The sequence below is a fragment of the Nothoprocta perdicaria genome, unplaced genomic scaffold, assembly GCF_003342845.1.
Source record: "Nothoprocta perdicaria isolate Ctin4 unplaced genomic scaffold, notPer1 scaffold_211, whole genome shotgun sequence".
In the NCBI taxonomy this organism is placed as follows: domain Eukaryota; kingdom Metazoa; phylum Chordata; class Aves; order Tinamiformes; family Tinamidae; genus Nothoprocta; species Nothoprocta perdicaria.
The window spans coordinates 1,067,655-1,094,081 of NW_020455328.1; the positions used below are offsets into that span (position 1 = coordinate 1,067,655).

At 44.2% G+C, this 26,427-nt stretch overlaps 1 protein-coding gene across 1 annotated transcript; it reads right to left on the bottom strand.

Moving 5' to 3' along the window:
• Window positions 1-8,864: 8,864 nt before the first annotated feature.
• On the bottom strand, window positions 8,865-24,496 carry E2F7 (E2F transcription factor 7). Its single transcript, XM_026038535.1, has 11 exons — window positions 24,227-24,496; window positions 22,042-22,210; window positions 19,708-19,992; window positions 18,941-19,099; window positions 17,842-17,979; window positions 17,035-17,229; window positions 16,354-16,435; window positions 15,579-16,113; window positions 14,487-14,757; window positions 12,511-12,932; window positions 8,865-11,144 (listed from the first exon to the last, which is right to left on the bottom strand). The coding sequence occupies exons 1-11, from the start codon at window positions 24,476-24,478 to the stop codon at window positions 10,968-10,970; spliced, it is 2,685 nt and encodes an 894-aa protein (XP_025894320.1). The 5' UTR covers window positions 24,479-24,496; the 3' UTR covers window positions 8,865-10,967.
• Between the last annotated feature and the right edge of the window lie 1,931 nt (window positions 24,497-26,427).

Below are 26,427 nucleotides of genomic sequence, written 5' to 3' on the forward strand. Positions count from 1 at the left end.
TGCTGTTGCTAAGCAAATATGTTGCTCAGTTTTACATCAGCTGATGTGCATTTTCAGTGTGTAATTGCTTCCAGTACAGATGTGCATTTCAGTGGTTTAAATTCAGAGGTTATGAGCATGTAGCTATTGTAACCATAACTGGCTCTAAGACCAAAATATTGATAGGACAGAATGTCACTGAGATAAATGCGGTGATAAAAAATGTGGCATGACAAAACTTTATTGCAGGCAATCAAAAATGTCATGCATTAAAACACCTTTACCTAACGAATATTATCAGGGTATTTTTCTTAGGCACTAGTTTTTCTAGGATCTCCAGACATACTCATTGTCCTGAGTTTGCTTATAAAACTCCTTGTCTCCTCTTTGGCTTTACCTTTCCTCCAGAAGTACAAAGTTAACTCCTGTTTACTTCATTTCCTTAACTGTAGTGAGCTGATTTAATTCCCAATGCAACTCACAGAATCACAGAATCACAGAATCACAGAATCACAGAATCACAGAATCACAGAATCACAGAATCACAGAATCACAGAATCACAGAATCACAGAATAGTTAAGGTTGGAAGGGACCTCTAGAGATCATCTAGTCCAACCTTCCTGCTCAAGCAGACACACCTACAGCTTGTGGCACAGGGTGGCATCCAGGCAGGTTTTGAAGACCTCCAGAGAAGGAGACTCCACAACCTCCCTGGGCAGCCTGTTCAGTTAACTCCATTAACTGCAGCAGAGTTTCACCAAGGATTAACTTGTTCTGCTCACCATTCCTTAAGAGAAAAACAGTACATTTATTTGGCTATAGCTGACGTAATCCACAAACAGCCTTGGTAGGACTCTTCCTTACCTTGAGGTTCACTGCTCTCGTAGTTTAAAAATTGACTTTGACACTCACAGATGCTTAAACACCCTCAGTGTTGTGTAAGAAATAGCCTCACAAAATCAAAAGCCTCAGAAAGGCAAAGATCAAAGCAAGTTCCTTGTAGAAATTTTGCTCTCCAAGCAATGAAYGCGCTCTCTGTATTTTCTCATAATAGCAAATCTGATGTCTTTCAAGTGAATTTTAATCCAGGTCCCAAGTGGGATTATTTTTTGTGCTATGGCACAATGGATGTCCTATATGAGTGACTCATTCATCCCTTGAATCTCCTGAAATTGTCACTGCACAATAGGATATTCATTAAAAAAAAATCTCTCCCTGGATGACAAACCAAAAYGGTACCATTGAATTACAGATTATTAAACAGGAGATGATTGTGGCAATACTGAATGTAGAAGCCATTGAACGGAGAGYTTAAATATGGCCTCTGTCTTTTATGTGTAGGTATATTGATATTTTACTCATAGCATAACTGTAATATCTAGAGCAAGCAGGCTTTCTGCTGACATTATCCTCATCTAAACTAGCAAAAGTTTTATTTTGAAATGCCAATAATATCAATGACCCAGTAAAAAAAAAAAGAAAGAAAAAATGATGCTTCTTCTTCTTTATTTATTTAAGTTCAACCATACTGGAACAAGGAATTAATTTAAGTGATGTTTCTGAGAGCAGGCTGGCACAGATTCATTTGATTCCTTTAAAAGTAAATACTTTTAATATAGTTAAAAGTGGATACTCTAACCTATAYGCCTGGTATATAAATGTTCTTCTGAAGAAAACACTGTGAGGGACAGCTCGCTGTTAGCAGAGGGACAGAACTGAACCAACTATTTTCCTCTCTAAATTTAGGATGAATTCTCAATTTCTCCGTTTAAGGAGCTGCTGCAATGACAGCAATTCATTTCCTGCTCCCTTCCATCCCTCCCAGGAACTTCTCTGTATTTTATCTTTATTAGCATTGCTAATTTCTAAATGCTAACATGGCATTTACCTTACCAATAAAGTAAGAAGTAAGGACTTGTCCCTATGCAAGTAGTATAGTTATATATCCATTTTCATCCCCATCTCAAAAGCTGTGAACAAGACATGCGAGACAAATTTCCCCACTGCCCCAAACACGCCTGTGGGCAATGCTTGAGCAAGTTGTTTCTCGAAACAAGATGGACTTAGACAAGGGAAAGAGAGCGCTGTGCCTTAAGGGCTATCCTTATGGATTTGCGTTGGGTTGGAACATCTTTCCCATTGGAAGGAACTAATTTGGRATTCCAGAAACATGTTCAAGGTGCTGTAAACAGTCTGTATTATTGGTGACAGAAGTCATCTTGAAAGGACAGGAGGGGCATCAAATTTTCTTTATAATACASAGTTTCCTTCAGAATGGGGATTGGGTACCCTCGCTGTGATGATTATGCAGGTATTCACACTTCTGCTGTGCCCAGTAAACCCATCAGTCTTAGGGTGCTAGAGGCTATATTTGGATTTCTGATCATTCTGATAAGCTACTGAGGCCAAAAATCACATTAATACCAGCAAATGCTTAGCCTGTTCTGAAGGTGTTGGTTGTAAGGGCACCTTAACCAGGCAAAAACAAACAAACAAMCCCCTAAACAGGCTAATGGTTATGACTAGTTGTCTCGCCAGACCCCTTAGCCAGGGAGACCCTGGCCTAAGGCCCACGGGCCCAAGGGCCCAAGACAAAATACGGGGCTCAAAGGCCCAAGGGCCCAAGACAAGGCCCAAGACAAGATATGTCTCTCTCCCTCTTACTTATAGGGCTTACTCTTCAGATTAACTCCAAAACACTAGTAATTAGAGTACAGAAATGCTGGTAGGTACAAGTAAACACGCAGTCAGTTTACAAGGTGACACGTTAAAACTGCTTTGAGCCTGTACACCATCTCTTTCTCATTTAAGTGGTTGTAATTAATCACTTTTTGTCTTATTATCATGCTGTTGGATTAAACAGAGACATTTTAACCTTCCTCTGTATTTTGGAATCTACTTTGGCATAATAGAAGCTAATTTCCTTTGGAAAAAAAATACCATCAAGTYCTGTAGCTGGCTTTGAGGAAATCTTCCAAAATTAAGCAGATTTTAGCCTTTCAGTTAACCACCTGAAGTTGAATAGCATGCCGAAACTGTTGCCTATTGCCTTCCTCTCTTTTTCTTTAGCAAATCCAATTGTCAGGGCCTTGAGCATGTCCTCTTGTAGGAGCTTAGCTGAGTAAGGGACGAGTCCCAAGGTTAGCTCATGGGAGAAAGGCAGGCAGCAGCAAGGGCTGCATCTCCAAGCCCTTGGGAGCTGCTTTCCCAAGCAAGAGATGGTGCCTGAGCAAAGGGTACAGTGCTGAGCACAGGCAGTGTCTGTTTGCAGAGCACAGACTATGCAAAACCAGGTGGGAAACACATGAGATGTGCTGGTTTGTCCCAAGCTGCCCACACCTTGTGAAATGAGAGACTTTTCCGGAAAATGTGGATCCAAGGTCTTTTTCCCACATAACCTTGGGAGCTGTGTAAGCGTTCTCCATGGTGCCTCAAACCTGAAAGAATTCAGGTCCATATCTGGCATAAAACCTCCCAGCTCTGCCACAGCCGATGCAGAGATGTCATTGCAGGCCATCTGGGAGCTGGCACTGTCCTTCTGTTTGCTTTAATCCACTCAGTCATTTTAAYTACCTCTCTGTTGTGATAAAAATGCTGTCCTTTTTTTGCCACAGGCCTTGGAGAGGTCTCTGCCTGATCATCTGCTGTCCACTGGAGACTGAGTCCAATGCTGTATTTTAATGGACCTCTGTGCAGGCACGGAGGTTAAATAGACATAGAGGGATATATTTGGGACTGATTCTTGTCTCTTGTCATTTTTTTTTTTTAATGTTCAGGCAGAATCCCTCCCAGAATAACAGAAGAAATAAGTATGACCTGATTTTGCATTGAATTATGAAATTCACATTTTTCTATCCAAAATCATCACCCAGACTGATATCCGTTGGGCCTTGACAGTCTCAGAAGGTTAACAGACCTTTGGGATTAATTTTATTCTGCTTAATTGACCTTTCCCTGTCTCGAGACAGTCAGAGGGAGGCTGCAGGCCTGGGAAGAGCAGGTGCCAGGGACTTGGCTGAGGGAAAAGGCCGGTGGGCCTGAGCCTTCCTCCTGTCCCTTGGTACCTACCAGAGAGTGCCGCTCACTGGGGCCATGCAAGACATCACAGCCTGCTCGAGCTCAGTGAAGTATGTGGAGAGACTTCCCAACTGAGGGAGGAGGGAGGTTGGCGCCTGTGCGAGCCCCTTGCTTCCCTACGGAGATGCCTGGAGCTCAGCCCTGGCCGCTCCAGCGGGTGCTGCACGGTTGTCGTTAAAGGCTGCTCCCTGACCACCCCTGAACTGCTCCTTCTTCTATAATTGCATATCCTGGGAAGGCTGAAAGAGCTCGTGCTTCCTCATCCGCTTAAAATAATCTTTCATCTAACACATCTTAAAATATTTTTATAAACGTCTTGCAGAGGTAATGGAGTCTGACTTCAGTGATTCCAGCCTCATGCATAGGAGAGGAATCCTGCATTGGAAATAAATGGCACATAGCGGTCAGAAGGCAAGATAAGGTCACCTCAAGACCATCAGACTTGTACTGCAGTAACACAAGGGCAGATTTTGATTCTACCCCAGATTTGCAGTTACTGGCCTGTCCTCAGGGTTCTCCTCTGGTAATGCCAACTCCCAGATGAGGCTGAGCAGCAAAGGCCTAAATTGTCCTCAGATGAGCAAGGCCGGCTCCATGGGCCTGCCCTGTTCCTCTCCCTGGCCACTCATCTCCCTGTCTCCCTTTCTTCCAGCCCATCACCTCCAGGAGCCAGATCCTTCGCTCCAGTGAGACAAAGTAATGTTCTTGGTCAATCATCACTGCTCTGGTTTCAGAGAAGTCCCACGTTGATTTGCTCAATGTCCTGCCATAAATTTGGAACAGAGTCCAGCTCAGAACCAGGAGACAGATCCTCCAGCCCCTCATGCCAGAAGTCACTGAGAGTGAAGCCGCTGCAGGCTGTTTGCATGGAGCAACAAGGGAGCTCAGAYGTGCTTTTAGCAGCAACTGTTTGCAGCTAATGAAGATTTTAAAGGGATTCAGACTTATTGAATCATATATTAGCTGGCTGCCAGTGAGATTTTTCTTAGCATTATCCCACTAAAAGATGGGAACTGATGAGCAAAATAAGGGAGAAGTGTTCTTCTGGACAATTCATTATTGCAGAATAAAAGCCTTGTATCTACACCTTGTTGCATTGGCCTTAAATGGTTTCCCTTCTCCTTCCAAAATATTAAGCCTACTCCAAATACACTTTTTTTTTTTTGGCTGATATTATTGGACTTCACATATACTGCAGATCTGTTTGATTTGCCCTTACTGATATTACTAATGCACCAACCCTAGGGATAAGGCTGTAGATTGCAGGACAGCCTCTGACAGCTGTCATTTTCTAGAATAAGAAAGTGACAGTCAAAACAATAAGCTCCTTGCTTCCCTCCTACCACATTGGGAACATCATCCRAAAAGTTCAACTGCTGCCACATCCTGGATGATAAATATCCAGAAAGGTATCAGGAAGAAGGAAAAAGCATAAAATCTAGCATCTCATGTTCTCCCACAAAGTAAAAATGAGAACTTTATTTATTTGGAAAATAGGGGAATCTTTAGTTCCCAGTGAGACACATCRTGCTTTTTCCTTCCCTGGGAGGTCCTGTGCTGTCAGACTTGGAAGTCATGGCATTCTGCAAACCAGCAATGCAGCTTTTTGCCTGCTTGTCATCAGCCTGTCATGCCCTCCTAGGGGAGCAGGGAAAGGCCTTGGGCTTGTGGAGCTGAAGCCAGTGCTGAACAAAGTCATTAGGATGCATTTCATCACTTCAGGAGGCCTTGGATAAAGCACTCCAGAAATAGCCTAATTCTCATTGTATTTGTAGCACAGTAACTACATTTGGAAAGACTCTGGGCACTAACACTTACTGCCTATGAAGATCTTTTCAGGGGACTTYGGCCAGCCTGGCTTAATTTCTCTTACCTGTGTCCAAAGCCTTTCTTTTCCCTCCTTTGCTTTAATAATAAACGTGAGCTTCTGAATTCTGAATTATTAYGCAGGCCATGAAGCAGCCAGCCTTGCCTAGGACCTGGTATCTGGTGCAACCTCTGCCCCAGCAATCAGGGCTGTCTCTTTTTCCCCAAGGTCTGTCTCCATTAAATTTTCCCCACGTGTCACAGTGCCTTCAGGGGTGGCTTTTATGGCTCTGGTTGTCAAGGTCCATAAGGCAGCGCAGTTGCCTTTCCACTTTAGGTAGCTGAGGGGCGGTTAGGCTCCCGAGCTGTGCAGAGGTTTACAGCTGCCCACAGATCAAAGCCGGGCTTGCTGGCAACGCTCAACTTCGGGGTATTATTTTTGTCTCCAGGCTGGTTTTGGGTTGCCCACCCCAGCCTGCTGACTGTTAAAGACTTTCATCCCTAATGCCACTGCTTTTAATTTACCCTTTTTATGGAGAAAGCTAAATCAGCGGAAGTTTAATGTCCCCCCTCTAATTATTCTTACTTCAAAAAGGAGAGYTAAAAGTGCAGCAGGGAAGATGAGACTTGCAAGAAGTTACAGCCCTGGTCTTTCATGTGAAAACTACAGCCATGTTCCTTCTAGTGGAGTTGGAACAGCTTAAGGGTTTATTAGTGATCCTCACACCATATTTAATCTCATTAAAAGTATCATCTGCCCTCTTTTGTTTGAAATGGAAAGTTAACATTGGTGAAACAGAAAAGAAAAGAAAAGAAAAGAAAAGAAAAGAAAAGAAAAGAAAAGAAAAGAAAAGAAAAGAAAAGAAAAGAAAAGAGAAGAGAAGAAAAGAAAAGAAAAGAAAAGAAAAGAAAAGAAAAGAAAAGAAAAGAAAAGAAAAGAAAAGAAAAGAAAAGAAGTACGCAGTACTGAATGAAATGTGGAGCTTTCAGTTGAGGAATTACTTTGAGGAACTCAGATAGATGCAACTAACACATTTTACAGCCATTTGTTCAAAGTGCAAGGCATTCATTTACATCTCTCTAACCATGGGGTCTAGGGGGTAAGATTGCTCTTGCTAATATGAAACTATCACCGATTTTAGTGGGAGCAAACTGTGCCTGGTGTGTGTATGATTCCAGCCCAGACGATTAGAAGTTTTATTTAAGTGCTTTTCCCCACCCCAACCTGATGGCTGTTGTGATGCTTGTGACTACTGAAACCAGGCAGCTCAGAGGAGCTGGGGTTGGGCTCCTCAGCACTCACGGCTCCAGTGCAGCGATCCCATGTCCAGACGCTGCACTGTGCACAGCCCCACATGCAAGCTGCACACAGGTTTCCTTCCTCCCTTCCTTTTTTAAAACCAGTCAGTGGCTACCAAACACGCTCACCCCTAGGGGGTCCAAGGTGCCAGGTCCAGCAGACGTTGCTGCCATCCTGTGGAGAGCTGGGACACAGGGAAGGCTCTGGTGCCATGGGGGGCCATGGGYGGCCACCATGGTGGTGGGCTAAGTGCTCATGGTGGCAAGATCTGGACCTGTAGCAGTGGGATAGGCCCCATGCTGGGCCGGGCCAGTCTGCCCCTGGTGCACAAGGGGTGTTCCCAGAGCTACCCTTTGGGGTGAGGAGCTCAAACCAACAACATTTCCAACACAGCTAGGTACCGGAAGCCCACAGGCCTCTGGCATAGACATCTTCCTCAAGGAGGGTGAAGCCAGCGGTGCTGCAGCCCTGCCCGTGCCCACGCAAGCATAGGAGAAGGTGCCTGTGGAGCCTCGGCCTTGTGGGCAGTGTGGGTCAGTGCTGCTGCTCCCAGCTTTCATGTTASCCGAGAGCCGTGTGGGCCCTGCCGGGAGGCCCTCAGGTAGCTTCAGAGCTGCCTCCGAAGCCACCTGCTCCCCGAGCAGCCCCTGGCTCCACATCCATACAGTCCAATAGGGCTTCTAACTCCCTGCAACCTCAGCCRGAGGATCTGCTGCCTCTCGTGGGAGCAGAACCTGGGCCCACTTAGACCTGGGGTTTTGAGAGACTCTGTTACCTACGTCACTTGGATGGGAATGTTGTTCCTGCTAAGCAAAATAGCTGAATGTGGAAAGTGGTGAGGTATCTGCAGTCCTCTGCTATTTATTCAGCTTCCAGGTATTTATTCAGGTATATTCAGGTATTTAGTTCTGATTTAGCGAGCTGAATGGATGYTTAATGCTAGTATTTCTTTAAAAGAAAGCACTCTTGTCCATACAGAAAAAAAGTCTTAGACTTCTTTTTTAATTTCATTTTTATTCAATAAGAGTTAATATTTTTGCTAAAAGACAGTATTAGAAAAAAAWTCAACCGAACAGTGTGATTGGAGTAAAGTTAAATGCAAACAACTAAAAAGAAAGCTAGAGAGCAGAAAAAGCAGGATGTCTAAAAACAGTTACAAGCAGCAATAAAATTAATACCTATATTAAACTAGCAGTGCAAAGATACAAACCAGAAGCAGCTTTACATTAAAAATACAGCTCTTTAAATACAGAAATAGCACCAATTTACAAAAGATAATCAGAAATGTAAACGTGGCAGGTAGATTCAAGTATAAGTTATACACTCAGCCTCCTCAACACCCATCTTGGAGCAGGCAGGGGTCACAGAACAGCTTCTCCTCAGGGCGGCTGCGCCTCTCCTCTTGGCTTTCAGCGCGGATCAAGGCAGGGAGCGCAAGCGCTTCCCGCCTCGCCAGGGATCCCAAACGCTTCCCGCCTCGCCAGCCGCCCTCTCCTCACCAGCAGCTCCAGCTGGTCCCTCTCCTTCGCTCYGGCCCCGTCTACCTCGGGCTAACCCCGTCCTGAGGAGCGTCCAGCYGCTTCCAGACCGTGTCCCACCGGAGCGCGCTGCCTGGGAGGGCAGGTCCTCCCCTGCCTGCTGCAGCCGGAGCAGGCTCGCGGGCTGGGCAGGAACACAAAGCTGGAGGAGCAAACTGAAAACTGCAGATGTATTTTCAGTCCCTGCATTTTCAAGTATAGTTCGGGTAGATACAGAAGGGAAAAACTSAACTGACAAAGCACAACAGGCCCTGCGCTAATGCCTTAACTTAGAGTCGTTACTGAGTTCAGCTGCTCCTCTCTCCTCTCAGCTTCTGCTTCACCCGAGTTTGCCCATTCCCGGGGTGGGGAGAGAAGGAAGGGTTTGGAGAAGGCATCCCAGCAGAGGCACGTGGGCAGCACGGGGCCCCTCGCACGCTGCTTCCTCAAGGGACACCCGTTCTTGAAACGGGTCTACGAGAAGAAATGGTTCAGAAGCAGTAATCGTAAACTTTCACGACTGTAGTGTGTGTTTCTTTGTCTTCCTTTCTTATTTTTTTAAGTAAAAAAGCCTTTAAGCTTAGCTGTCTGGAGACCGCTCTCTACCGCTCCTGAATTTCCCTGTGATAATTCTGCTGCAGAGATTTTCTTCCAAGGAGGGCTAACCCACCCTCTTTATAAGGCTGTTATTGGTCTATTCTAACATAAGGCCACATTACTCAAGCTCCCACTTCCACTAAAATTCTTTCTTAATTTCCATAATACATTTTCATAATACAATTCATTATAAAAATAAAAAACCCTCATCAAACTCACAAGCCCAGTGTCCTAGCCTCTCAAGACCACGGAGTAGCACATCAGACTACTCTGAAAACCAGTACCAGTCCACACGAAGTTCTTGCCAACTAGAGAGGAAATGTCCCCATTTTTGCTAAAAATTCCCAAATCACATGTCATCAACTTTGCCAAGTTGTTTCTTTCCTTTTTTCTCCCCTTTTTAACAAAGGAGACTGAAAAAATGTAACTGCAGTGAAAACATTAATATGTTAGGATATAATAATTAAGGGTTAAGAGCTCCATCCATTATTTAGTGATTTTCAAAGCTAGGTGTTACATATCCCTTCCTTCCTCCCAATTTTCTCAACAGGAACACAGACCGTTTTATCCCACAGTTCCTGAATTTGGGGCTCCCATCCCTTTTCAGCTGCTTTGGCCAGTTTAGGGAGGTAAACATCAAAAGACAAGACCTCTCGCTTCCCAAGTATGCTCCAATGCACTATTCACAAGTTGGTAAGAATTCCTATAGATSAACAGTTAGGCACTTAAGTAGACCACTAAAAATTCAACCTAGCCATGAAGTTAATGACTAATCAGTACTCTTTGGCCATAAAATCCAGACTATATATTTAAGATGAAACCTTGGCTTGCCATTCTCAAATTACTTTGTCAGGCTTATTTAGGAATCGGGTTTGGGATTTTTCTTTTACATCTAACTTGTACTTTTTGCTCAGAATATGAGAAACAAACAAGGACTATTACAGTTCATTAATACAACTATAAAAATGTTAAAATTCACAGTTATTTTGGTCTTAATATTTTTCACATGTATACATTCAATCATATTATGTTAAGTTACTATTAGGTTTTTAAAACCACAAGTGCTGGGCAAATAGTAGAATAACCAACTGACATTCAAGTAATCATAGCCTGAGAAAATCTGTTATTCTGAAGCTGCAAAGAACTTTTTTTTTTTGCTCTAAATCCCACTCCAAAGTACAAAATAAATAGGAAGAGGCTGCACTGCTGAGGCAGGATTTGACAGATTGGAACCAAGGAAGTAGCTGGAAGTATCGTTTTCACTCAGTGTTACTCAGGATTTACTCAGGGGAAGTAGAATAAAAAAAAAGATGCTCACCCAGATAAGTGCTTGAGAGCTCGCTTACAAAGAGGAATAAAGAACCTATAGGGCCTGGAAGGAAATTTGGATTGCATCTCCCCACAGCTTTCCAAATTAAAATCACAAATGCAATTTGATGCTCATAAAGCTGTGCTAAGGACAGCTCTTGAATCCAAACTAGTACTGAAGAAACAACCAAGTAAAAGGTATTCACAGTAGAAAGGCTGACTTGTGAAACGGAAGGTTAACAAAATTAGCAGGTGAATAGATAGTAGGGAAACGTGGATGGCATTTCAATACACTCCTCTTGCTTGGTACCAACTGGCTTGCTCTTCTTTGSACAGGTACAGAGTCCTAGGACAATGTGCCCGGCCCTTGCATTGAACGGAGTTAGTCAGTGCTGGCAGTAGAGATTTCCAGTCTCCTCTGCACAGAGCTGGCGTTCCTGCTCTGGCTGCCTTCACTCTTCTTCCACGCCACGGGCTCTCCGAGGCTGCCGGGCGTTTTGAAGAAGGCCTCATGATGTGCAGGACGAATGCTCTTGGGAGTGAGGGGAGCTGACAAGGGCTGTGTGGGAGACAAAACCAAAGCGAGTTAGCAGCGTTTTGTCAAAGCCCGCGTGCAAGCACACAAATGGGACAGAGTCTGCAGCCATTAAACCCTCCACCCTGCCCCATACAGGGACCCACGTCACACAAGGTGTGCAGAAGCTGCACGTGAAGGGACACAGGCTCTGCTCTGCTTTTTGTTCTCAGATTGTATGTACATCAGCCCCTCACCGAAAGCCTCCACCTCGCTTCCAGCTTAAACATACTCTTGGCTTAGTCATTCTTACTCATTCTTGTGCTAAGCCTGTCCTTTAGTTTAAAGTGCTCTTCTCCCTCCTGGATATTTTGCTTACTTGGATTACTAGTTAGCATCAAAACAGGTCCAAAAAAGAGGCTCTTACAGCCAAGCCACTTCTGTTTTAAGAACCACTCTACCATAAGCTCTAACAATCTGCAACAATCTGCAACAATCTGCAACTTTGGTTGATTGCTGAAGGTTGGCTGCCATTGAGCCTATGTTACAACCTTTTTCAAAAGCTTGGAAAGAATAAATGCAAAACATTCACAAACCTTCTAAAAGCCCAATCCAGTTGTAATTGCATTAGGCAGCAGTAAAAACAAAACAATAACAAAAATACACACACMCCCAAAGCTTAAAAACTTTARCTCAGTGCTAAAATGGCCCTGCAATAACTGTGAAGAGCTGGGTAACACCGAGGCACAGGATGGTTTCACATCATGCATAGTATGTCAGATAAATTAATCCTTCTCCACTGTCTTATTTCTTTTGCCATTTATTTTACCTCATACCCCAAATTTATGAGACTATCTTCATTAAGAGATCAACAAAACACCCCAATCTSTGCTTTCTCCCAGTTCCAATCTCATGTTGCTATTAAAAGTTCCATTATTTAGCAAACAGGGAGCAAAGCAGGGATGAGGTCACCTGCCCACCACTGCCTAAGACAATTTTTTCAGTCAGCTGACTCCTGAATTATAACAAATAATCATCCTGCCCATCTGTTTCTGCAGCTATTGCTTAACATTTTTATAATGGAAATATATTACTGAGGTTAAAAAAAAAAGGGGTCAGATTTCTGAGGGGAAAAAAATACAACTCATTTTTTTCCCCTCTATTCTTCTAAGATTTTAAAGYGCACTACTTTGTTGCCCAGTGCTAAGTATGCTCTTCACTGCGCTATGATCCTAATGCTGCTGTGAGTGCTCCCATCACTACAGATGGGCATGAAAAGTAAGGAGCAGACGGATGGTGCTCTGTGTCAGCCCGTCATGCTGACACAGAGCCAGACTCCAACTCCCCTGTCCTCCTCCAGCCTCAGCACCATCATTCCCTGTCCCTCCATGACCTTCTTTTCTTTACCTACCTGCTGCAGTTTCAGGAGGGTCACGGGATGCCCCATATACACAGCAGAGTCCAGTTTAACAGCGCTGCCAGACCTGGCTAGCACGGGACTCAGGTGCACGGGGGGCTGAGCTGGTTGCTGGGGCTCTGGCGGTGACTGCGAGGCCTTTGGGGGCAGCATTGCYGTGGGGCCGATGAAAACGGGCGCCGCGGATGCCAGGCCAGACATGCCGAGATTCAGCGGGGCGGCGGCTGGGAAGGAACCATCAGGCACTGGGGAAAGAGGGCCGGGAATGGCGGGAGAGCAGACGAGCGGGAAGGAAGCCAGGGCTGCTGATGGCACCACGACACAGGGGACGCTCAGAGAAGGTAAGTGGCTCGCGGCYAGGCCGACAGCACCAGGGGCTTGGTTTGCAGAGAACAGAAAATTAAGGCTGCTTAACCCTAAACCAAAGAGAGAGAAAGAAAAAGGTRTTAATACAGCGGACAAATGGGAATTAAGCTATTACAACTTCATCTAGAACAGGAGAGACGGCAACAAAAAAGGTTGCCCAGGAAGAAACAAGACTATGTGATCTGTTCAGTCAGGCTTCCTCTCCTCACCTCCTCCTGCTCCTCCGCCTGACCCTGCTGCCAGGTCAGTATCTCTGCACCCATTTACTTTGTCCCTATTAAGCACCAGCCACCCCTTGACGGGCTACRCTTCTAAACTTCAGTCAAAACCAACGGTTTAGCTAAACAAACACTTTTCTTATCAACTCTCAGCTACATGAAAACATACACACAGCCTGAGCGTGAGAAAAACAAAACAAGAACAACCCTCAAGATACATACACCACAGACACTCATTTTCCTCAGAGGAAATACTAGCATCTCTATCTAGAGGTCCACTGGTTCCCAGGTTGCCTGACCTTCTGGAACACCAAGATCTGAGAGTCTCCATCCTGTAAGCTGCTTCACGTAACTGGAATCCCATAAAACCCCACTTAGCTTCAGCTGACTCTGTGTGCCACAAGGGAACCAAAGGCTAAAGCAGCAGCCATGCGAATCTGCAGCACGTACTCAGTTCCCACAAAAACAACCTTCCACTTCACACAGTCACAGGAAAGAGCAGACAGGAAATCCCCTGGCAGCGCGTGCGCTGCTGCCCCCACCGCACCGTGCGAGCCAGCAGGCCGGGCCTCCTTCCCTCGCTCCAGCTTCTCACACTGCCCAGGAGTCAGGAAAAGCACCAAGCCCGTAGCTAAGCCCAGGGCTAGGGCAGCCACCCCTGTGCCCGCTCCTGACGGGAAYGCTGCTGCACCCCCTGGCTGCCTGACACACCTGCACTTGTCCCCAGCTTCCGACACCAGAGAGGTGCCCTTTCTGCTGGGTGACACCTTGGAGGTAGCAATTAGGGGCAGACGCTKCTTTCCAAACAACTTTTCCCTTAAAACCTGCAGGCAGGTTCTGTTAGGGCACCGAGGTATTCAGTGCCTCAGGCTGCAGCACTGTGGTGGATTCTCATGCTGAAATGCTAARCTGCCTCCTTGAAGTCCTCAAGCCCTTATATGAAATGTGGGTAATGTTTCACACTTTGTAGGACTGAGTTCAGTCACTTTCTCCAGAAAAAAAAAAATCCTTTTTTTTTATTTCTCCCTCTTCCAAAGCAGCAGAGAATCAGAAACACACTGACACTAAAAGGGGCAGAACATGTAATACAAACACATGAAAAACACATTATTCAGCCTTATCCGGTACCTCAAAAAAAAGACCATAACTGTTGTAGAAACAATTCAACTGGAGTCAAGAGAACTCAGGATTATTAAATTACTACTGATAATACTTAATAATACTTGATTAAATACTACTTTTTGTTATGTCCCCAAATACAGGCTTATGGGCTATACTGGGCTAAATAYGGGCTTATTAGGCCTATCTGTAGGTGTTCCTATTTTAACAATTCAGTGAATAGATGCAGAAGACCCAAGTGCCTCTAGAACTGATAGCTGTCCTTACCAGCAGTAGGTTGAACATAAAGATACTGTGGTGGGAAGGGTTGACCAGCATTTTCTTTACAGATGTGCTCTGTTCCTAGAGAGGGTTCGCTGGGGTYTTTATTCTGAGATGCTTGTTCTTGCTCCTGAGGGTCTAAAGACTTAGTAGTCTCCTTGTCTTCAAACTCTGGAGCAGCAGGAGTTGTGAGGTCAAGTTGAAAAGCTTCTAGATGTACTGCAGATGTACAGCCACTTCCCGGGGTAGATTCTGCCTCAGGTGACTCAAAGGGCTCCTAAGCAAAAACAGAAGAGGAAACGAGAAGCCCACATTTAAGAAATAAAGAATGATGCCTCACCTYGAGTCGAGAGTGCAAAGAGGTAGCACGAGAGCAGTGACTAGCAAGTCAGGGAGTTACAAGTCCTATTTGGAGGGTCTTGAGCAATTTCAATGATACTTAAGCCCTGTTCCCAGGGCTGCAATTCATTTTCAATACTTGGAAATATTAGGTTCTTTAGAAATACCTGAGCTGGGGGATTTTATTTTTATTCTTTCCTTACAGAAGGAAAATCTCCTGTTTCAAATGACTTACACTGGTAYGAGCTTGAGCCTGACCCCTGTTTCAGCACATAAGAGAACTGGCGGGAAGATGCATTTCATCTCCACCACTAAGCTCTCTTGCACCCACCTACTGTGTGCAAAACTAGGCTTAAGAGGCAGGAACTTGGGCTGGAGAGTAGGGGGAAGGAACAAACCACATTCTCTGAAGCTCAGTGCGCTAAGCAATGCTGCCGCTACCTGGGGAAGACCCAGCTAAGAGGGGAAGATGAGGAGAAATATTCACATGGATCTCTTCCCCCTCTGGTAGGCTGCTCTGTGGTACAACCATCAAGACATCGATTCCAAAGAACAGTTGAGCATCACTTCACTRCACAAAGCAATGAGAGCCAATTTTTCCCTGGAAGTGTAAAAACATCTTCCAATTAGCATCCACACTTCCTGGTGCAGCACCCTTGCAACATCCTTAATATGTAGGAGACAATATTTGTGCCTGTAACAGAAAGCTGCTTGAGAAAGCGCTGTCCTGGGTGTAGGTTCCTCCTTTCACTCCTTTACCTTGGGCACTACAAGCGAGAGGGGGATGTTGTCCTGCTCCAGGGGCTGCTTTTTAGCACGAGGCTCCTCGTTGTCCGCAGGGGCAGAGGGCGACGGGCACGGGTGGGAGCTGCGTTTCTGGGAATGCGCTGGAGCTTCCGCAGCCTGGGCTTTGTGTGGGGAGGCCCATTCCCTGGCACTCCTGTTCCCTGCATTTCCTGCGGCAGCGCGGCTCTCCTTCAGGACACTCTCCTGGAGACTGCCACAGAGCATGAAAAGGGAGGAAGGGGGGAAGCACAGGAAAGGCTGGCTGGGGAGCAGGGCAGGTTTTCCATTTGCCAGTTGTGAGGCTTCTGGAACCGGAGGCTGTCGAGCTTGGCTGCTGACTCCGTTTGGTAGTGAGAGGCCTGGCCCATCTGGCTGAACCACGGGGAACAACGTGTGAGGCTTAAGGCAGAAATCAGAGTCCCCTGGAACCGGGAGAAGGGAAAGGGGCGAATTTATGCTTTGGTTCCTGCCTGAATTTAAGATCGTTTCTGTGGCACAAGCTTTATTCCTAAAAAAAAAAAAAAAAAAGAGAGGGAGAAAAAAAGTTTAGTCCTAAAGTAATCCCATGTATCACCTTTAAAATCAAACGAGTACATTTACACCCATAAGTGTGGAAAATACCAAGGTAAAATCTGCTAACTTTACTTATTTTTTAGTAATGGAATCTCTCATCAATGGAATCTAGCCTTGACCCAACCGTGACAAGCCCCAAGCTGAAACTGGGCAGGAGCTTTAGAGGCCAACTTACCTAATATCTTCCCTTTTCTGCCTACAGGCAGTAGTTAGACCTGCCATTTCAGAACAATATTCATCTGAGTTCACATTACAAGCTGAAACAATAAAGTAACATTCAATTAATAGCAGGCAACTTTACCAAACTGTCATATAAAATAACGGATTAATTTTATTACCCTGGCACATTTTATAACATTCGCTAATCACCTACAGCCAGAACTTGCGAGCTCTGAGCCCCCTCAACTGTTCTGGAGAAGTGCCCAGCAGGGAGCTGTGAAAGGACCTGTATCCTCTTTAGCACTGCTGAGAGCTCTCCATTGGACTGCTGAARGAAACTGCACTGCATTGGGGACCATGAAGTAAAGGAACTTCTCTGTCTAAAGAGTTCTCCTTTATCTATGCCAAATTTTAACAGAAAAAAATAGTACTACAGCTGCAGATAGAGGAGAACAGAAACATCCATCAGGAAAAAAAAATGTGGATTCAAGGCAATAAGGCCCAGATTCATCACACTTAAGTACTTGATTGAGACATTCAAATTAGAAACCTCATCATGTGGGAAACACAGGCACCTCCCAATGCTAATTGACATATTTAATTAGTTTGATTCTCCCGGCTAACAGCCTTAAGTTGGTGGCCTATAATTTGTGCAGATCCAGTGGGATAGAAGCGAACATGTCACGGTGGTAGCTACCTTGCTTCCCTTGATGTGGGCTGTGAGGCTCAGCAAGGAGCTTCTTCTTGGTCCCTTCACAAGGCTGTGCATCACTAAGCGAAGCGTGACGGGTGAACCTTTGCTGTCCACTAGCACAGGTCGGATACGGGGCACAGGCTTCTCTCTGTATCTCTGGCAGATGATCAGATGTTGGGCTGTGCCCTCTYGGCTTCTCTGCAGGGATGTAATTTTGTACAAGTCATTCAGGGAACACAGCTTGTCTTCTAGGTTTCTTCCATGTCACCAGACTTGGACATGAGAAGCAGTAATCTCGAAGGCATCTCAAATCCCACAACACTGGAGAAGGCCCAAGCTCCCTATGCAGGGATGTAAGATAAGGGCTTYCCTCCTTTCCACTCTCTGGCAGTCCTGCACAGCAGCTATGTTCCAGTGCGAGATGACAAATAAAGATGACATTAACAATATCCTTTATTTTTGATCCTAGGACTGGCCTTCCCAATTAGAAAACGCAGAGCAAAAGGGCTCTCCTTTGCACTGGCTTTCAGGCAAGAATCAGCAGCTTAAAGAAGCTCTCCCCAATCTCCCTTCTCTTTACAGGTAAATCTCCTGTATCAGGGCACACATGCAAGCACCCCAAACTCTGTGTCAATAGCTCCAGTCTCTGAGCATATAGTCTAATAAGGGTAAAGCCCAAGCTTGCCAGCAGCTAATAACCACAGGGCATGGGTACTGCAAACAGTGAGTGCAGAGACGTTCTTTACATAYGGAAACCCACCCTATACAGTTTGGAAGGAAGTGTCAAAGCAAAGGAAAAGAGGAAGTTACCTCTCTTGCCCCTGAATTCCACAGGCCCAATCCACTTGAAGGCTGGTTTGCGCCCCCGCTCCTCTGTGACRTGAACTTTCTTTATCAAGCCTAGGCTGGTGAGAACATTGGCAATATCATACAGCCTTCGTACCTTCGCTAATAAAAAAGAGGGACAGAAAGAGCCAAGATAGTCACATTTACAAGGCATACAATGTATATTTACAYGACAGTCTAACTCCCAAACATGCCTGTTGAGTTCATAGATGAAGGAAATAAAATCAAATTGGGACATGAACACTTCTCCTGGATTAATTCCTACGCATCCTGCCACGCTAGTTCCCACTCCCAGCTCCTTCAATGTCTGCCAGCTAAGCTGTTAAGTTTTAATTTAACCACCTTCATTTTAGGGATTTTTAGCATTACAGGAAAGGCAGCAAGCTTCCTGAGGGGCAAAGAGGAGCACCTGGATGCAAGAGGCTCACAAGTTTGCACAGCTGATCACAAGAGGATCTACATCTGTGAAGTTCTACATAAAGTAGAACTTAGAAGCTCTTAGAAAGCTCTTAGAAAAAGCTCTTAGAAAAAATAAATCTGACTCCAGTGAATTATAWGTTTGAACTGGATAGGATGCCAACMGTTTGTTCAGCTGAACTCCTCACTCCACTATTTAGGATAGAATTTTATGACTCAAGTGCTAGTATGTTATTTAAAAAATGAGAATAGTGCTATCCAGATCTGAAACATCGGGGAGGGGTAAAAAGAGGAAGTTACAAATTTCTGCAGCAAAAAAAAATATTCAATTCAAATAAGGAACAAATTTCAACAAGTTTTGATAAACTCAGAAAGCTACAGAAAATATGGTGTTGAAGTAAAAAAAGAAAATTCAAAACACATTCTCCTGATTTATTTTTTTAAATCTGAAATTAAATGCTGAAGATATTTGTCAAACTGATCCTTTCTTACCTCAAAGTCAGTTTTCACAGCCTGGCATTTCCAATTAAAATAAACCATATTTCAGCTAAAGATTCCTGACCTTCTCTAGCCTCTGGTGTCAGTGCAAATATGTCCAATTCTTTTTTACTCACTGATTGATTCCTCTCTCAACAGCCATCCTTACTTTTAAATTTGCTGTGGTCCACTGTATCCTGGCTTTCTTCTATCAGTATCTTTGCTGCGATGTCCAGAGTGACTATCTTGGTCTTGGAGACAAGGAACAGCATGACAAACTTTTGGCTCATAATCCGCAACGACTTGTCCTTTCTGCTGTTTGCAGATGCTGTGTTACAAATAATACCCAAGCCTCTTAGCATATGTCATCCAGCATAGCCAAAAAAGTGTTAAGTAGGTTTCTCATACATAAAAGGGGCAACGTATTTCCTTGGTAGAAAGCAGAAATCTTTTGAGAGGCAGCAAATATCTGATAAAGCACACAGAAGGGTCTCTTCAAAAGGCAATAAAGAGTAAAGCTTACAGAAATGGCATTTAGGAAGTCAYACTCAAAGCTGATTCTGTGTTACATTACACAGTTTTGCACCAYTATAATTTTGTGCCTCCAATGGACTTTATACTAAAACATTAKGTATGTAAGAGCCACATGTAAACAGTGGACAAATGGAACACAGAACCTTCTGTCAGGTCAAAGCACTGTCTGCTATGAGCGGGGGAAAATAAAGACATGGAGTGTTAGGCAGAAGCTCCTGCTAATCCAGAGGATAGAGGGAAAGTCTGTTCTGAAAAATATGCTAGGACTAGAAGACCAGTTCAGTCTCCTCAGAAGTTTTATTCTTTAATTTAAAAGCAAAATAAAGGAAAAAAAAGCCACACAGTAAATAGGAGAAAGAGATTTGTGTCTGTGTATCACATCACATCCATTTCTCATCTTACCAGAGGTGCAATCTGGCTCTGAAAAGTCAAGTAGTGGTCTGTCTTGAGAATCTAGACTAGTTTCTTTTCTCCTTTCTCCAAAGGTATAGTCCAGGTCCTGCTCCTTGTGCTGAAAGAAGGCCATTAGCTCTCCATATTGCAACTCTCCTGCTTCCTGAAGCCTTTTCAGCGTTTGACCCAGGTTGTGCCGGCCATGCCAGCAGTACTGGTTCTTGGCCACACGGCTAACCAAGTGCAGCGACTCCAGGACGTTCACTATGTCGTAGATTCGCCTCCGCTCRACTCCTGTTTCGAAGGGGAAGAATAAAAGAGATATAGCAGTCCATTGAGTTTTAACGTGTTTTTCAGCAGAAGCTGCACAGAGAACAGGCTATTCTATATAAGACTGTCATCCTTCACAATCTTCTGTTGGGCACATTACAAAAATCAAACTGAAGTTGCACAGTAAGAACCAGCTTGTGCACAGCTGGGCCCACGGCCGAGCACGCTTTGCCTGTATTTTACAGMGTTAGTGGCTAGCCCAACCTTGGCTGAGGCTTCGAACATCTGCACTATCTTTAGAAGACCTGCCTGCAGTCTACTCAGTCCCACTCACCAGGGCTACCCCAGCTGCACGACTGCCAGCTCTTTCCCAAAGTTTTCCAGGGCCACTTGTATGACACTTCTCATGTCATACAGAGGGCAGGAAAAGGACCTCGCCTGACAGGCACACAGGGCAGAAACAGAAGGCTGCTCCTGCAAATGGATCCTACTCCTGCTCCTGACTGTGTGATCAAGGCTGGGGGCTGGCTGTGAGCAGGCCGCTGGCTGCAGCGCTGCTGCTCGGTGCTGCCTGCAGCACRACACCGCCTGCAACGTGCTGCTGGCGCCAGAAATCCCCTCGCTGCCCACAGCAGCCGAGCACAACCAGCATTAGCCAAAGGGGAAGGGTTTGAAAAGCTCCTCCAGGGCAGGCGAGGCCTTGATGCGTCTGCTTATGCATCTGGAAAATATGGATATTACCCACCAGCCTCAAATGGATATTAGAATAAATAATTCAGAAGTATTTCCAAGTGTATTTGGAAGCGTTCTTGGAGTAAAATATACTCCAGCTATACGGATGCTTCATGCACCCTGGTGTGCTTCTGACACCAGCAGCACAGCCCCGTCCATGGCCTTTGCACAGGCAGGAGCTCAGAGAACACAGCACTGCAGATCTGAGGCAAAAGCTGCACCATTTGTTAAACAGACAAGTAATGCCATGATCCTTGAAGGAAGTGGATGCAGACAAGCATGGAAAGGGAAGAGGAAGGGCAAACACATGCTCTTCTGACAGGTACAATCCACGGGAGCTGCTCCAGAACAAAATTTCTAGTCTTAAGGAAGGGAAGGCAATGCCACAGAATAAAGCACTGCTTGTGTTCAGCTCCCCTACTTTGGAGCACTAGGGTCTCAGGTAGGCAYGCAAGCAGTAACTACGACACGTAAAAGACTAATTTCCATAAACAGTAATTTGTGAACTACTTACTTTATCTGAGTTCTCTCCCATTCTCTTATTTGCCAAGGCTTCTACATGAATATTTCAAGAACTTCTTTACCAGAATTAGAGGGGATATCCCTCTTGTTTCTTTTCTTCCCAAAGGAAGACATATTTCATTTTTGCTACCTACTTTCTGTTAAATGTCTGAGTTCTAAATAGAGATACATACATGCATTTAGCCAGTTGAAATCCYATTTTGTTACAAACTCACCACCTAAGGGACAAACTCTAAGGACCTCCTTCCTAACTAGTGTGACCCTGGCCAAGTTTTATTACTCCAAAGTTTTATTACTTTTCTCAGATATTTAATTAACTTTTAGCTAATACCAAACCTAGTAGCAGACCCAGAAAATAGGCTAATTGATGGCTCCTCCATGCCTTAATACAACACATTTGCTTATTCCACTCTCACACATCTCTTCTGCTAATCTCCCATCACAAGACAATTCTTAAGAAAACCTTGATACATGAAATCTTGGAAGGTTTAATGTCAGGTACATTACTGAACAAAGTTCAGGAAATTGAAAATTCAAAAAAAGCAGCAATGAAGAACTGATTTGTATAGTAAAAAGTGCTATCACTTTCTGTGATCACTATCAGAAAGCAGATTTCAAAAGGGTAGCATTGTTAAGCAGCAAAGACACTTACGAACATTGGTCACTTCCAGCTCTTGTTTAATATGATTAGAAGAGCACCCAGACCCAAGGAAATGCAGACCTTGAATGTACAACATAAGGAGCATGGTCTTTTACAGGCCTTTCTATAACAGGTACCCCGGGCGACCAGAGTTACCCCATTTTTGCAGATATACATACCAAGAATTGAAGCCACTTCGTCCAAAGAAATAGTAGTTTTTTCTGTAGACAGTGGGTAACTTGGATAGCGAGCTAGAAACTTTTGGCACAAGAGTCCTAAGCTTTTCTGTTTTCTGCTGGGCCTCTGCTTTTCAAATTCATCAACCGCGCTGTCGTCTATCATATCATACTGTTAAAAAAGAAATGTTATCCCTTTAGTGCAGAGCTCTAGAAGCAAGGCATATCCAAGCAAGGCATATTTCGGATGTTAGCAATATTCAAGCTCAGACTTTCCAATAAGGAAAAATAAAACATGGGCTTCTTACAATCACAGAGCACCTGGGTGACACACTTTTGCTGGCAAGCTCATTTTAATTTASTGTCCCATACAAGTGATGTCGCATACAAGTGACTACAAGAAAACTTTTAATCTACCAGCTCACAAGTTAATGGTCATGCATCAGGAAAAAGCAGGTAAAAGCAAAAACTCAGAACGAACAGATGGTAAGATCTGGTTTATAAGAAATATTTCTTTCTGAGACAGTGAGGGGGAATACAGCAACATCTCTAGATCTCTTAAATTAGAAGACATACAAACTTCCAGGGATTTTCTAGAAAACCTCTCTTCAGAGAAATTTCATTGCCCTTTGGAGTGGTTCTGTGGCTTTAAGATGATGGGGGCGTGATGCTAATTAACAGATTATAAAAGGCACCACCAAGTCTCTGACCCTTAACTTAAGTGAAGCTGCTAACTTAAGGGAGATCTGTGGGATGTGACTGAATAAGGACTTTCAATCTCTGCTAAAAACTGATGGCAGGATCATGTAAAAAAGTATGTTTATCATATAAGGTGCAGAAAATCAGACTTTTTTGCATTGGTAAGTTGGGGACTCTGCTTCTCTAAGACAAACGAAAGGCAGTCTCTCCTCTAGTAAAGGCAAGTTGAGCGGTAGCTGTTGTAATAAGTGGTGGTTAAGATCTTATCTGTCCTTTATCCACTGTGACTAAGTGACCCTGCAGCAGTTTTATATGGTATGGAATACCAATATTCTTTAATGTTTCCAGTATATATTCTCACAATAATGTTTTCCTGTCTTTTTTTAAGTTAACTTTCTGTGCGGAGAAAACTATCTCTAAGCCTTATTACCTAGAAAACACATGAACTCTTTATAGTAGCTACCATAAAAATGTTACATAATTTTAGCAGGCACTTTTACTATAATTGGCTTGGAATGTAATGTATGTGCATTTAACACAGTTTACCACAACAAGTTTTTTTGCTTGTTTGTAGCTATATTAGGAATTTTCTTTAGAGAACTGTTTGTTCTTTTAGGATGATTTTAAGAGGAGAACTCTCCAGATTACAATCATTGTAAAGCCTGTACTTGTAGATATGATCTGTACCTATCAAATGACATTTGTCCTCAACAGGAAGACTCTAGACCATCATCTTCTCACTGTAGTCACACAGAAGGATATTCCATGGGAAATAAAATAATTCAGTAAAGGGAAAGTAGCAGTTGTAGTAGAAGGTGAGGGAGTGGGAAAGGTGGAAAGAAATCTCTAATAATGCTTCATTACAGTTGAGGAATTCATCCTCTCCATTCCTGGGAGTGAAAAGGACTTCTCAAGGTGAGAACAGGGACCAGTCACACATTTTTAACATGTGATTATATTGCCTGATACTTAGTTCTGGAGTTGGGAGAAGGAGGATGGTTTAAATGACTGCTTTGTCTGGCTGCTGTGAACAAAGACTTCAAAAGTGCAATGAAAAAATAAACCATACCTACATTAATATAATTGCTTTTGAAAATGGTTGCGGCTAAATAAGTTGCTTGCCTGCTTACAAGTGATCTGGCAGATYTTTCTGCACTGTGGATGGAAAACAGCTTCATAAGAACTTAGGGTGAGGAAAGTAGCACATTTAACCTCTATTTTTTTCTACATCCTTTACTCCTCACTCATTTTCAGGATATGTCTCTTATTTTAAGACAGCTGCCTCTAGYCTTGGAAATTCCTATCAGTCTGTTAGTGCTGCATGGGCAACTGTTTAGAAATRAGCAGTTTTCCACAGAGAGCAAAGCGATGGTTGGAGGAAAACTGAGGCTCTATATAGAAGCTCATTAAAAACAGTTCTTCAGCATGGTCAGCCTAATGGCACTGGAAGGTCTGATCCCAACTACATGCAAGGTGTTGTGAGTCTCACCTGTAAACAATTGGAGGTCTCTTTCTGCTCGCTGTTCTCTATGGGTCTGAAGAGCTCTTTCTTCTTCTCCCTGTCCCTCATGTCAGGGCTAGCAGCACTAATAAGCATCTTCAGGTTAGCAGTGGGGGTCCAGGGGTCRGGCTGTGGTCTGTCAATGAGCTTGACAGGTGTAATTGGATTTCTTTCTGGGGTGCAGCCTTTCTGCTTTGATAGGTCAACTGGTTCATTCTTAATGGGAGTCTTCGGGGCCATCCTGGATCGATCAAATATGTTCTCCTATTAAAAAGAAAAGGTTGTTTAGACCCAGGAAAGAAAGCAGTCCAACAATCAATTCCTTTGCTCTTATGAAGGTAATCTTTGTGACTCAAGCCAAGGCACTCATTGCTGTATTAAGACCAGCTCTTCTGCCTTTGTCAGTAGCAGTAAAAACATTCTACATGTTACTATTCTGGAGGCAGCACRTAGGAGACACTGCTCTGAATTACAGAAGCTGAGGTCTAGCAGTCAAAACTGTGGCCTCTCAGGCTTTAACCTATTATCACTTGTATCACTCCACTTATCACTTAAAATTCACCTTAATACCTTATAAATAGGGCATTGTCTTCTCCAAACTCAATACTTCCCATTGGTTTATAGTTTTATATTCTTGAAATCACGGCATACGAAAGGGATAGAAACTGAAGGTGACATAGCATCAACAAAAAGCTAGTGAAGCTTTTAACTTGCTGAAATGGAGCGAAGCCCTTGCAATCACAGCACCATGTTCCCCTGAACTGCAAATCAGCCTTGAAGTTGTTTGCTCTTCAGTCTAGCTGTGAATTCTTGGGGGTTGGTCTCAAACCAAGCCTTCTTTCTCAGACTAGGATTACTACTTAATTTCTTTCAACAGGAGCTGAATTTTTAAAACCTAACACAACTTTGAGACTGGATACTTTCTGCAAYGTGGAAAAAAAAATCATACAATACAGTAAAATGTAAGAAATTGAATACCTGCCTGAACAGGATGTTAAGTTACTACAGTTTTGCTGTAAAAAAAAAACTTAGCAGAGTTGAGTAAAACTTTGCTGTTCACAACAATTCAGCTGTAACTAGCTGATCCTTGGAGTCACCTATCTAGGATACTTGGAGTCTAGGTATCTTTATCATCTTTGTGGGTACAGACTAGCTGGGAAAAAAAGATTTGCTGCTAACTGAAGGAAGCTTTTACTAGGAGTAGTTGCGCAGCACTCAAGCTGGGAATGAAGCTGGAACATCAAGTGTATTCTGCTTCGAGCACTGATAAAGAAAACTTCTGCTATATCMTCCTACAGCTTACCCAAAAGGATGCAAAAGGGCATATTTTATCATTAGCAGCCAGCTAGAACTTACTACCCTGTGACAAATAGGGGTCAATCTACAGGCCACGGTGCTTGCTGGAATATATGTTCACCTAGCAGCAGCACTCAATATATCCTTGCAATTTCACATTTGGCAGTGAATCAACATTTAATCTGTAATGGAGAAAGTCTACCTTGCTGTGAGGTTCTTGTTCATTATGGCTCATTATCAATATCAATCATAACTGTAATGAGGCCAGCTACAATAACCAGCACTTATTACCTCAGATTTTCACATCCATGCAAACATTACAATGAAAAAGTAGTGCCATTCCTGTGAGAAGCACACATCCACTATGAGCCTTCCAATCTTGACTTTAATGTCATTAACTGCCTATTAACTTAAATCCTTCTGCCTTTTTCTTCCCCTCCCCCTGCTGTTCCCATGTCCTGCAATGCTCTGTCACCTCCTTGCTCATTACACTGCATGGGCAGGGGAAAGAGCCTGTGCTCCATCTTGCTCTAAGGGTGTAGATGGTTTAGAGGGAAGGTTGGCCCAGCGAGCTTAGCCTGTAATGGGGAATTGATGCAAATCTTGGAAAGGAACAGTGTCTGTCAACAGCAAAGTGATGCGGGATGGGCTCGGATGAAGCCAGTTTGGGTTACCCGAAAGCAAGAAACGCTTCCCCCGGGCTCGGAGCCCTGCGCTGCGCTCGGTGACAAGCCGGTGCGGGGCATCCCCGCGCGGCGGGGACAGCGCAGGGGACGGGGCGGCACGGGCAGGAGGCCCCGCCGCCGCCTCGCACCCAGCGGCCGCGCTCCGGGGCCGCTGCCCGCGCCGAGGGCGGCGGGACGGGGCGTTAGCGGGAGGCAGGACGGCGCCTC